Here is a 13734-nt window from a genome sequence, read left to right as displayed (position 1 = left end):
TGTGGCGTTTCATGTGGAGAGTGAGGCCGTTGATCAAAGCAGTCCTCCTTACTGTAAGTATTTTTACACTGCTCTGGTTTTCACTGAAGGAAACAGTGAAGTATTTATTTTGCACAGGAGCCTCTCAAGGGCACCAGAGGGGACCCATTTGCCAAAAACAACTGCGGGTTTTGACTCCCAGCTGTCAGACTAAGGAAAAAAGTGACAGTTATAATGCCATTTAAATATTACTCTGGTGAGGATTACCCCAGGGTGGTGGTTCCCAAGCTAGGGTTAGGGACCCTTAGTGGTCACCAGAGGATTGAAGAGATATGAAAGAAAACAAATGAGACTTTTTAACATCTCTGATTTGTTTTGTTTTTCTTCAGGCATTTAAAACTTGTTCAAGACAAATCCCAGAAGAAAAATCACTCTTTAGTTGACTAACTCACAACTCTTGACCACCAAAGGCAGGCTATATTTGACTTATTTTGTTTGATAAAACCTTTTCTCAGGACTATGTGGGTGTCAGTGTTGCCTCGATTGACATCTGTCTCACTATCCTGTTAGTTTTGTTGCAGGACAAGTTAAAACTTTATCACTCTTGTAAGTATGTGGGCCTCGGTGACCTCTCATAAATCCCACCATAGCTCTGCACTCTCCTGAGCAGCTCAAGCAGAATAATTGAAAACACCTGTGTGGGTTATGTATTCATGGGGCTTTAATCTATAATAATGCATCATATCAAATAAGCTGATCACATGTTTTGTATGTATAATCACAGAGTAGAGGCCCCTAAGAGTTGTACTACAGTACTTAATGTACTTAGTTATTTTTCCTCCACTGCCACTAAAACATGGAGATATGTGTTATATTTTGCTTTTTTACAAGCATGCACAGGTAAAATACACGGAATTGCGCAATCAGCAGGTTTGTTCCCGGCACGTCACTTCCCAGGGAAGTCCAAAACTTTTCCATCTGGCCAGCAGCCTGCAGTGGGAGGAGGCAGTCAGGAGTATCTGGGGTCTTTGCCAAGGCGGCAGGGCAGAGTTTGAATCGCTGTGGCGCACAGTGACATAATACTTTAGTGTTTTCACGGCGGCGGACAGTCGCTGAAAAGTTACCACCCATTAAAACCTGTTCCTGACAGAGGAAATAAAACACTTGGAGCGATGCGTAAAATCAGTTTTGTCCGGATGCGCACGGTTTGACCCACAAGCTGCGACTTCTGAAGTTTCGGAGATGGCCTGAACTTTTTTTTTTTCTCTTAACTCTTCTTTTCTGCACCCTGCGGTTTTAGGAGCAGTAGGAGGACTCGGAGCATGCTGCGCGTAGAAACGAGCTCGGGTTGATCCCAGTCTGGATTTCCCTGCTTTGTTTTCCTCTGTGGCCGGGCCAGGGAGGAGATGAGAGCTCAGGATGGGACTGTGCCTCGGTACCGAAGTTACAGAGGAGGAGAAGAAGGCGAGGATACACAGTGCCAAGATAGACAGAGACCTGTACGAGTTCGCCAAACGGGACATGAATGTGGTTAAAATACTCCTACTAGGTGAGACTGACCATCCTAATATGAACTCACCTTAAACGCACCTGGAAGGAATTTGTCCCAAGATCAACTGAAGTGTATAAGTGTACTATACAATATATAGAGTGGTAATAACCTGCAGCTACCTGTGTCCGTAACTGGATATTTTCCAGTGGATGACACGTGATAAGATTCCTCATTTTTGCCTGGGAACTCTTGGAAACTCACAAAGGTCCCCAGGATGTTAATTTAGTTTGAGACAAACTCACAAATCCTCATTAGGAACTTTAACTATTGTAGATTCAATGATTAAAACTTACCACAGATGAATAGATGCAGGTTTAATGTGTTTTTATCTCCAATGCATTAAAAAAAAAGACCCAGTTTACCCACTATGTTCAACATCCTTCAGGTGCAGCAGAGAGCGGTAAAAGCACTTTGGTCAAACAGATGAAGATCATCCACAGCAATGGTTTCACCAAGCAAGAGCTCACCAGCTTCAAGGTTGGGAACACACACACACACACTCACACACACACACACAGCCTGGTTCACCCTGACTGCGTTTTTATCAGATAACAGTCCATTAGCATGGAGTTGACTTGGGTTTCCAGTAGAAGATAGCTGCATAACAAACAAGTTACAAGATAACAAGTAATGCAAAACTAAGCAGTGCTTTAAATAGACCGACATATCACTTGTTTTGGTTTGGATAATCATCAGGTTTTATTTTCAGGTAAGTTCCCAGTAAAAGGACTTGAAGAGGTCAGGGTTATCTGCATCAACAGCGATGCGTCATGAGGATTGAAATGAAAGTTAGTAGAGATAAAGGAGGGGGAGTCAGTGATGGAGATGAGCAGGAGATGAGATGGAAAACGAGGAGATGCTTAGTTCCTGTGGGGGACTGAGATTTCTAACGATACCCAGGGTCATATGCAAGTTGGTATGCAGTGGTTTGGCTCGCATCTGCTCTTCCCTCTGTGTGTGTGTGTGTGTGTGTGTGTGTGTGTGTGTGTGTGTGAGCGCCTGAAAGCCAAATTCCTCCGTTGTACTAGGGGTTTGGATGGGGTGGGGAGAATGGAAACGGTTCAACACACACACAAATCTCACTCACCCCATCAGCTTGTTTTCACTGAAGGCTTATCTTCGTCCACATCCCCCTCCTTTAACCTCTCACCATATTTTTGCTCTCCTTTCTTTTTCCCTCTAATTTCCCCTTTACTGTTCTGTATCTTTTCCTCTCTCTCTCTGCCTCCTCCTCCTCCTCCTCCTCCTCTCTGTTATGCATATACAAAATGAGTATGTGATGACAGAAAAAGCCTTTCTCTGTCTTCATCATGCTTCAGATACCTGCTCTATCTCCCTGCAATAACGGCCACGTTACTGGAAATGACTGACATGTTCATAGATGAAGGTGAAGGAGTTAAAACCCACAAATTAACCTCTATTTAGTTTGTAAAGCAGACTTTTAACAACTTAAAAGAAAAAAAAAACTGGACTCAACTGAAACGTACTTTAACATTACTTAGAAAACAATCACATTTAAATAGAGGTCTTGTTGTTATTGTGTTTGATCATCCAATATCCAAAAGATATCCAAATATTCAATATTTATGTCCTGGAAATATGCAAAAGACTGTCAAACTTTTGCAGTTGCTCATCGGCTAGGATTTGCACCCAGACACTGATATGACATATGAAGGTCCCAGTTGTTTGTACAGGCAGCTGGGATGTTTCAGTGCATTCCTAGATATTAAAGACGCCTCAGCTCCCACTCTGCACAGCTTTCTCCTCCTGTTGCCTTTCGTGTCTCCTAACAGCCACCTTGTCTGCAGCTTGTCCAGAGGCATCAGTCTTGTACTGCTGCTTAGACAACATTTAAAGGTTATGGTTGGCGATTTTCTATATTTTTCTTATTGTCAACAAATCTCAAGGGCAGAGCCAAACCAATGATGAATTCATCCCGCTTACTTAATATTGTGTCAGTATCCAGACGCTTGAGTTATCATGTTCCTCAATTTCATAGTGTTATTACTCTTTGGAGCTGTTTTTGGACAAACTACGGTAACAGTTGCCTTAGTGGTGAAGGAACATGTCATCTGGTGCAGCAGTGTGACTCATTGACATGTCTTTAATAGTTTTTGGACAACAATGGAGGTCTATGGCCCAGAGGAATACAATACACACAATACTTCATAATAAGTAGGATCAATTCATTGGTGATTGAGGTTTGTTGACAGTAATAAAAATATAGAAAATTGCCAGCATTAACTTTGGCTTCTTTTGTCAAATGAACATAAAAGGGTTTCATAGAAAAACATGCTTATATTTCTCAAATCACGGTATCAAAAAAAGTATTGTTTTGGTAATTTGTATCAAAACTCATGTTGCTGCTTGTGTCAAAGACATTTAGCTCTGAATTTGAGTTATTACACAGAAAAGTGCCTGAAAGAGAACCATGGAGTAACAACAATATACCTGTGACACATACGTATAGTTATCTTTAAATTATCTATAAATAATAATATAATCAAATAAAATATTGGAATTAAAAAAAAATAGTATTATAATGTAGTCTGTCAGGAGCAGCTTTAACCAGCTTTAACTATGCATGCATCAGTTTTTCTCCTTATGTAGCATGAAAACATTTATGTGATCAGTATACACATGTGCGAGCGTGCACACACGTTTAATTCCAGTAGTTAAATGTCTTATGTTGTCACTGCAGTCAGTTGGGTTTTTCTTTGTTCCCAGGTGACGCCCTTATTTTCAAGTGGAAAAATGACACTAACCCACAAACCTGCCCTTCCCTGACCCACAGCAAACACAGACACACCCTCCTCTGCACACACACACACACACACACACACACACACACACACATGAGCTCATCTTTCTTTATCAGGCCTGAGTGCATATAGTTTCACACATGAGTTTGTTTCTGTCTCTTACGCCCTACCTGACATCTTGAACAAGTTGTTTGTGTGTCCACCAGCTCGACCCTGTCTTGAACTGGACAGGTTATCCCTGCCCCCTCAAACTGAAAACCCTCTGTCTCTCTGTCTCTGTCTGGCTCTTTGTGGCCCTGCCAGCCAGGTTTGGGCTTCATTAGGACCATGACAAGACAGCCTGCCAGGGAGGAGTGAGGGGAGGAAAGGTAGGAATGGGGCTCCTCTTTGTCTCATCCCTTCTTTATTTGTAGCCAGAGGCTGTGGTGGTGTTTTTACTGCAGATAGGCTGATGGACTGACATTTTTTCCCTCTTTCTCTTCCAATACACACAACCCTGTGTCAACAAAAGTGACGCTTTTTGTGTGTGTTCACATGTTGGCGTGGCAATGGTTAACATTTCTGAACTGAATTTGTATTTTTCAACCTGGAATCTCTTTGTTGATTCAGGTGTTTGAGAGCATTGGGAGCTTTCTCCCCAAATGGCTGTGAGGTTTTGGTTTGGGAAATCAGTAGAGCTTAAAACATACAAACACACACACATATTTAGTTATACATTGTTAGCAGAGCAGTCTGTGGTTAATGAGTAATTATCAGGCCACCATGAGTTTAGCCACATTCTTTGTTATTGTGTTTTTGTAGCAGATGCTACGACACAAGGCACCGCTAACGGCTGATAGTTTTCTATGTTCAGGGAGCTGATCCAAACAGAAAGCTGGACAAGAACAATAGTTGAGTGTATCTGGGTGGATTTAGAGATAAAACTATTGTAATGAGGGTTGTAATGTCTCTGCCGATGCACAGTGAACCACAATAGTTTAAACTGTGGTTGTGACGCTGTAGGAGTAACAATAGCCAGGATGAAACAATAGCTAGAGAGGTGTGAGATGGGCTCTGGATTTTGCCCTTCAATGTAAGCACACAAACACACACACACTTATACACATGCACACACATTGGTGAAAACAGGGTGTCCTCTTACTCTATACTTATCCAGAGAGGTGACGTATAGCTGATGGTGGATTCGGATTACCATTCAATGACACACCTGTGGCCCCAGGCTCTGTGTGTGTGTGTGTGTGTGTGTGTGTGTTTGTAGGCATGGACGGCTGCAAATAACTAGTATTTTCATTATCAATTATTCTGCCAATTATTTTCTTCCTGAATACATAAAATAATGTTGTCTATAAAATGTTAGAAAATAGTGAAAAATGTCCATAACAATTTTCAATAGTTTCAAATAGTTAAAAATGACAAATTAAAGCATCAAATTCTCACATTTGAGAAGCTGGAACCAGAGAACATTTGGCATTTTTGCTTGAAAATAATGTTCATCAAATTAGTTGTGGAATAAAAATCAGCTAATGTAGCTATTCAGTGGAAAGTGTTTTTAGTTACAATTTTAAAGTTTCCAGCACATACTGTTTGTTACCTAGAGAAACGGCTACAAAGACTCTCTATACACACACACACAAAGTGTCTGATGTTGTAGAGGGTTAGCGGTGGCCTCCCTCTTGCACCGCCGTTTCCCTGTCAACACAACACTAAAGTTAGCTTTGAGTCAGAGTGGGAGGAACTGGGAAACAATTGATAAAGGGGACAAAGGTGGAGGGAGGGAAGGAAGGAAGAAGAATGAAATAACTGAAGCAGAGACAACTGAATCTGTGACGTGAGAGAGCCAGTTATTCAGTTTGGTCTGAGTCCAGGAGGTGGGCATGTTGGCAGCACACCTGTATAAGAAAATGCAACTTAATAAATCCAAATAATGTTGCCTTTGTGATGCTTATAAAGCTCCAAATCTGCTGAGTTTGTAAAAAAAAAAAAAGTCTCTCTATGGTCACTGTTGGGAACATAATTTGTAATGTTTCATTTCACTATATTGACTGAAGTGAGACTACGTAACTATATAAGTATGTGACAACTGTGTAACAATTACAGGATAACACGAAATGCTAAAACATAATGTAACAGTAAGAGAAGTAGAGAATATCTATCTAACGTTTGCTAACATAAGCTAATATTAGCCAACATTAGCTACTGGTCATACAACATCAAGTAAGGCTGTAGCACCCAAACCTGAGTGTATTGAACTGAGCAAGTGTGTGTTGTATTGCTTATGAATTCATCTTTTGGCCACATTGGGTCAGCAGAAACAAACAGTGAACACAACATTGACAAATCATCAGTTGCTTATTTACACATCCAGCAGTTACGGAGCAAAATGATCATTTAGAGTCATGTTTCTGTCCATCTAGTGAATGTAAGTCCAATATTAACTCTCTTTAGCTCTGTTTTTGGGGTTCTTGAGGTAAATATCTGGCTCTTTAGGTGCTAAATGCTCCACTATGTGCACCAGCTGGTCACTAACTATGTCTGCTTGCTGTTTGGTGCTGAGCAGGAGAGAGCTGAGAGTGAACCAAAACATTTAAGTTGCGGGCTGGACAGCTGAACAATGAGCTGAAACTTGTGTATAAAGCATAAAGCCGAGGGGAGCTGCAGAGTCGGGTGATAAATCTCTGTAGTATCATTGCTATTAACGACACCTCTCACATTACATATGTGATTTGATACATTGTTATTATAAAAAATATCGATATATAACTTTTTTGAGATGGGATTTGTTGTAAGTTCACTTCATACAAATGACTTTGTAAAGTAAGCTCATGTCGGTGCATACTGTGAACTGACACCAAAATGGACACTGAAAGATTCGTGGCCATTAGGGGAATCCGACATTGAGCCCCAAGTATTTTGTCAGGCTGAGTCTAGTCAGGCTTTTGTAGTGAGGCGAAATATGACAGGCCAAGACTGAACTCTGAGATCCTGGTAACAGAAGATGGGACTTTATCTCAAGATCTCTTAAGAGGTTGACATATTTCTTTTGAACAAAGAAATTAATCTCATAGTGTATTGGTTGAGACATGTACCACATAGCAGCAAAGTCTGCAGTTTGATTCGGGCCATGGACCTTTGTTGCATGTTAGCCCTCTCTCTATCCCTGTTTCCTGTCTCTCTGCTCTTTTGACTATTAAATAAAGGCAAAAATATAATATATTAAAATATAAAAAAATATATTTTAAAAGATTCAAATCCTAACATCAAACCTGGATACATCTACCATGAAATGACATATTTAGTAAAAGCTCTAATGTCCCTTCAGTATACATTTGTATATAATGTAAGCAGAAGTATATCCTCAGTGCCATGAAGCCTGATTAAATGTGTGCTGTTGAGCTGCATTTCTCCTTGAAGCCCCTACACATCCATAGTTCAATCACAGTTGTTTCCACTTATGTTGCCTGATTAGACGCCCTCAGGACTGTGTGGGCATGTACAAACTGGGCTTGATTGGTGTGCCGGGCCTTTAATCTTGATGAGTGTGACAGCAATACTTTGTAGAAACAGCTTCCTGACAGAACTTTTGGTTTACATGTGATATGGAAAGCAGTAGCTTCATAATGAATGGAGAGATGTGAGAGTGGTATCAATCTTCTCATTCTTCTCTACTCAGAAAACATTATGGAAATTCACATCTTTGAATTTGCATTGTTTACATTTACATTTACATCATCTCACACTCTTCCTCTTCCCTTCCTTCTCTGGGACATTGCTACTTTTCATGGTGGGTCACCATTAGCTGTTGACCAGTAGAACATATAGAACCATTGTGGAAATGTGTATGGTGTGCTTGTACGTGTGCATGTTTGTCCTCATTTACATGTACAAGATACAAACAACACTAGGATCCATTTATAAAATCATTGTTCCATAGTGCCACTAGTGGTCAAAAACTCCACAGGTTGCCTTTAAGCCTTTAAGAGTCTCTCCCCTAATGGTCAAAAGTCACTTAGATCTAAATAACTATCACAAAAAGAGCTGCAACGATTAGTCAATTATTTGATTAGTTGATTGAGAGGAAATTGATTTGCAACTATGTTGATAATTGAATACTTGTTCAAGTAATTTTTCAAGCAAATATGCCAAAAGTTATCTACTTTCATCTCCTCAAAGGTGACGATTTAATGCTTTTCTTTGCCAAACATCACAGTAAACTGATGGATGGACAGAATAAGACATTTTAAAATATCACCCACGACTCTGGGATATTATAAGTCATTTGTAATTTTTCTTTATTCTCTGACATTTATAGACAAAACAATTAATTGATGAAATAAGCGGCAGATGAATTAATAATGAAAATATTCATCAGTTGCTGCCCCAATATGAAGTCCACACAATGGAAAAAACAACAGACTTCATACTATTCAGTTGAAGAATAAGAAATAACACATTATTAGCAGAGCAGGTTTGAGACCAGTCAGGTTTTCAATAGAAGAAACTTAATCTTCATGTGTTTATTTTTCAGCTGTGTGTTGGTTCAACTCATACAATTGCACCTTTCATACCTGAGAGCCTCCCAGTCCTCCTCTGTTGTTCACTAAGAAACCTAACCAGAGCCCCGTTATGGGTTTATTGTCTTGCTCAAGAGCACTACAGCAGTTGTGCCTTACACAGAAACTGTTTACAGGCTTTTTCCATTGAGTTTAGGACTTGTTGGTCACAGTTGCATTTCTCAAACCTCAAGACTATACCATTACCGCTATATCACCAGTTGCCTGATCTGATTTTTTAGTGATGTTTATGGTCATGAAACATAGAAAGTGTATAAATCCAGTGTTTACTGTTCTTAAGACTGGAAGAAACTGGAAGAATGTGTTATTATTATGTAACAAATTTAGTGCGACATGAAATCGCATATCTGAGGAGATGATGGCGATAGTGAAGATGAGGCAGAGGGAGACAGATGCACAAAGCAGCTTATTTCTGACACAAATCAATGCAGCGCTGTCAGCAAAGGTTCACCTAACACAGACTAATTTGTCCCTAATGCCGTGGTGTCAGCAGCCCTCAGCGCAGCTCTCCTCAAAAGATGAAGCCCTGTCACCTTACGCACTTATCTCACCTCACATATTTCACTGGGAGAGCAACACATCTAAATCTGGACACTGAAACACACACACAGAAACATTTCCCAACTCTCTATTCAGTCAATAAAGACTCAAAGTTTCCGAGCACTAAAACAGAGTTATGACTTTAATTTATGTGAGTTACACTTTCACCCTGTACTCTCGCAAAAGGCTTGATGGTGCATGGGGTATGATAGCTGCAAACACACACACGCTTTGGTCCACATATACATATAAACATATGCACAATTTAAGGAGTAGTAGAGAATAAGTGTAATTGCACATGTGTATTGGTGGTGTGTGAAAAGTCCAGACAGCTTAAATTTGATTATTCAAATATTTTGTCTGAGGGCCCACAGTGCAGTTATCAGTTTTCTCTTTGTCTGTTTTTCTTCTTTTTTTAAAATTTCACCCTGAGTTATCGTCTACATAGCAACAAACACTTTTTGTAGCTTAAGTTACAAAAAGTCATGTTGGTTTGGATACACTTCAGGCATCTTAAAGCTGCACTAATCACTATTTTCACATTAACAATGGATCAGATGACTATGTGTTATTTGAAAGGTATCACCTGTAGTGTCACTCTACAGTTCACTGCTGCTCTAGAGAGCGTCTGTTGCAGGTCACATTTTAGCCTTTGTTGTGGCTCAAAAACTGACATCCATTGAAAAGTTTGGTCTCATCTTGAACCGGAGCATCTGCAGATAAATTCCATACTCAATATGTTATGATCCACTAAAGTTAGGCACGATATGAGATGAATAAATCCCCTGTTTTTGTTATTATCATCAACATCTAGACTGTAAGAGAGCTGGGAGGAACAACTGAGTGAGAACTCTTCTTTATTTGGGAGGGGAGAGGGAGGCAGGGATAGGTTTTATTTTGTGTGATGTGTTACAACAAAATGTTCTAAATAAATAACAATGTGTTATTGTCCCGTTTATTGTCACCTTATTAAGTTATACCATCAGGCGAACCCAGGACGCTCAGTCACAATATCATTACCATATTCTATGCATCTTAAAGAAAAATGAGACTATACCCCCAGACACACCTGGTGGAGATCTGCACTCTACTTAATGCACTCTCCTGGTTTTAACAGTTCTTTGTTCAAATATGTCAATTCAAAATTGTCCCGTTGCCATGGCTACTCATGTACTTAACCTCTGAACCTTGATCTTTTGTAGCCTGCAGTGCTGGATAATCTCCTGACCTCCATGAAGTTTGTCCTCCACGGTATGGGCGTCCTCCGCATCAACCTGGCAAACAGCAGGAACAAGGTAGTTGGTCTGTGTGCCTCCACGTCTACTCGTCTTACTGTCTGTCTCACAGGTTGATTTTTATTCTTACTGGTCTGCCTGTCAGACGTTTCTCAAAATCCTTCTCTGTCTTCCCTATCATTCTCTTTCTCATCCTGCTCCTCCTCGGTTCCTGAGTTGCCTGAGTTTTACGTTGCTGGTCTTCCTGCACTGCACCCTAATCGCCACTAGAGAGAGGCATCTCCCCGCTGCAGCATCTGGCATTCCCTCCCTCACCCCCCCACCCCCCATACACACACACAAACAACCCTCCCCCACCCCCCCCACACACACACACAAACACCAAACAACAAACACACACACATCAAAAGTCTGTTTGCATGAGAGAGGAGAACGTTAGACGATAGGTGGGTGGTTTAATTGTGAGGTTCAATTTGATTTGAACTTTATTGTTAAGTTATCAGAGCTCATACACTGTCCACCCACATCCTGCTGGGAGAGTATTTCCTCTATTAAATGTCACCAGGGTGTGTGCGCGTGCATATCCATTCATTTGTACACTCATACTGATTACCAAGTCTACAGAGCAGACACAGACTCATAAACTTCTCCTGTTGCCGAGACTCGCATCCTTTTTTCCATATGGCCTCCGCTCCTTCCTGATCATCCATCCACATTTCTGTCTCTGTCTCTTCTTGCAGGTCCACGCCCATTCTGTCCTATCATGCGGGCGATGTTTTGACGAAGAACAGGTGCTGTTTCCTTTCCTGAGCCATGCCCTGTCCTGTCTGTGGGCCGACCAGGGGGTGAGGGCCGCAGCAGCCCGGGGATACGAGTATGAGCTCAATGACTCAGCGCTGTAGTGAGTAGCACACACTCATGCTGGGCTGAAGAGATGCAGGGGTCTAATTAGCTGAACTTAACAGCTGATGTTCGGCCATACGCTCGCTGTCACTGGTAATCAGGGTCGCAGAGTGGAAAGGAGAGGAGGAGGGAGCCAGACTCAAGTAAACTGTAATTACATGTACCTATACACAGCAATTGTATGCACTCATATACGTAAATGTGTTCTTTAGTTTTGGATGTGTGCATGTAGAATCAAAGAAATTACTAAAAGATTAGAAACTCAAACTCAGAGAGGTGGAAAAAATGTGATTACAGAAAGTGTGTAAAACTGTGCATATTGAAGAAAAAGTAAAACATGTGCAGGCACAACAATGAAAGCAAAGAAGATGAGTGCAAGTGTAGAGGGGATGGCGTGTGTGATGTAGAAGTAAGACGGAGCTGGGACCCACCAGGAGGCCGTCTGTTCTCATCCTCTACCCCTGCGAGAGGCCTCGTCTCTGGGGTTATCTACACCGACAGGCCCCCTGGTTCCCACTGAGAACTACCATACATCACCATCACAGTCTGCTCTCCTCAGGGAGACACACACACACACACTTTTGTACCTCTTTACTTGTGAGGACCCTTATTGACATAAAGCGTTCTCTAGACTCTTATGATATGACAGTGTAGTACAAATTGGATCTTATTTTTGTGATTTGGCCATTATTCTTATCAGTAATAAAAAGATTGTGTTCACCAAACTTGGGAACACGGCAACATCGCTAAAAAGAGGTCAGATGGGGCAAGAAACACAAGTGTTGAGATGAATAAACCCCCAGGCTAGTCAAGTCTTATTAGGTCAAATTGAATTATTTACCTACCTGACTTTGTGTAGTTGTAAGTACACACAGTTGTCCTGTGCAATGAGGGATTACCAGACATTCTGCTCATTCCTGGTCTCTCCATAAAATAAAGTGGCTCAGATAATCTGGCTAAACTGTCAGCTTGTCTACAACCTATTTCTCAGCTCAGGCTTTTTTGTTATTTGTTCATATTGTTGTTCTCTCAGATCTCAGCAATTACTTTTACAATGTCATCATAAGTGATAGAAATGATGACCAAAACTAAGAAAATAAAATCCAAGTTGTAATAGATTGGAGTTTACCATTGAACTAAAATGAATTCTATTCCTAAACCTACAATCAAGTCTTCACCCTTAAAGCTTTTCAATATTTTTAGCCATGCAAGTGGCTTGGCTCTGGGGCCGGCAGTGTCAGTCCATCCACCACTTGGATCCAGACTGAAATTTCTCTGCAACAGTAGGATGGTTGCCATGAAATTCAGTGCAGATATCCATGTTTCCCTCATTTTTAATAGCTCCCTTAACATTTCCTTTAATGGCATCATCAGGTCAAAAATTTCAATTTGTCCGATACTTGAAAAATACCTGCAGAACTAATAACATTCCCAACAGCCTCAGCTGTACTTTGTATTTAGTGTTATTAGCAAATGTTAGCATGCTAACACACTAAACTAAGATGGTGAATATCATAAACATTATATCTGCTAAACATCAGCTTGTTAGCATTTTCTTTGTGAGCCTTACAGAGCTGCTAGCATGGCTGTAGAGTCTTATTAGAATTAGAGAATTATCACCTGAGTTCACCTCAGCCCTGCAGTGCTTTTTACAACCTTTCAGCTCATTGTTTTAGTTTTCCAGCCTGCAAACAGTGCTTCATCAAGTGTGTTCTCAGATGCAGGTAGCAGCTGATAAACCCACTGTACACTACCCGCCCAACAGCAAACAGACACAGTCACCGACTAGCTGGTGAACATAGTGGAGCATTTAGCAGCTAAACACCCAGATATTTCCCTCATGAGTTGAGGGACAGCAAAACAGAGCAAAAAAAGAGTGAATATTTGACTAGCATTCATCTTGTGGACAGAAACGCGATTCCAATTGAATGCAAATGTGCTCTTCATCTGCTGGATGTGTAAATACGCCATTGCTTGCTAACATGTTAAACTTGCAAACTTTATAAGGTGAAAATTAAATGAATTAATGCAGCTTTAAATAGTCAATTGAAGAACTGACCAATGGCAAAAATCACTCGCTCAAAATGGTTGCTCTCTCTAGTCTTAAACTCAGACTGGTCCTCACAAAGACAGAAGTACACAAACACACACTCGCATATTGTCTGCCCTGTACAGCATCTGGCAGGCAGCGT

General features: G+C 40.8%; 1 protein-coding gene across 1 annotated transcript in view; it reads left to right on the top strand.

Annotated features, from left to right (window-relative positions):
• Nucleotides 1-973: 973 nt before the first annotated feature.
• The window catches only part of gnav1 (guanine nucleotide binding protein (G protein) alpha v1), a 34536-nt gene continuing 21775 nt past the window's right edge, over nucleotides 974-13734 (top strand). The window contains exons 1-4 of the mRNA XM_067583684.1: nucleotides 974-1528; nucleotides 1917-2008; nucleotides 10607-10699; nucleotides 11380-11540. Coding sequence (XP_067439785.1) covers nucleotides 1399-1528; nucleotides 1917-2008; nucleotides 10607-10699; nucleotides 11380-11540 — 476 coding nt within the window. The 5' untranslated portion in view covers nucleotides 974-1398. The remainder of the gene's footprint in view (nucleotides 1529-1916; nucleotides 2009-10606; nucleotides 10700-11379; nucleotides 11541-13734) is intronic.

This window comes from Thunnus thynnus, chromosome 3 (genome assembly GCF_963924715.1).
Source record: "Thunnus thynnus chromosome 3, fThuThy2.1, whole genome shotgun sequence".
NCBI lineage: Eukaryota > Metazoa > Chordata > Actinopteri > Scombriformes > Scombridae > Thunnus > Thunnus thynnus.
Note: the sequence above shows the minus strand (reverse complement) of the source record. Positions and strands in the feature narration are given on the sequence as shown.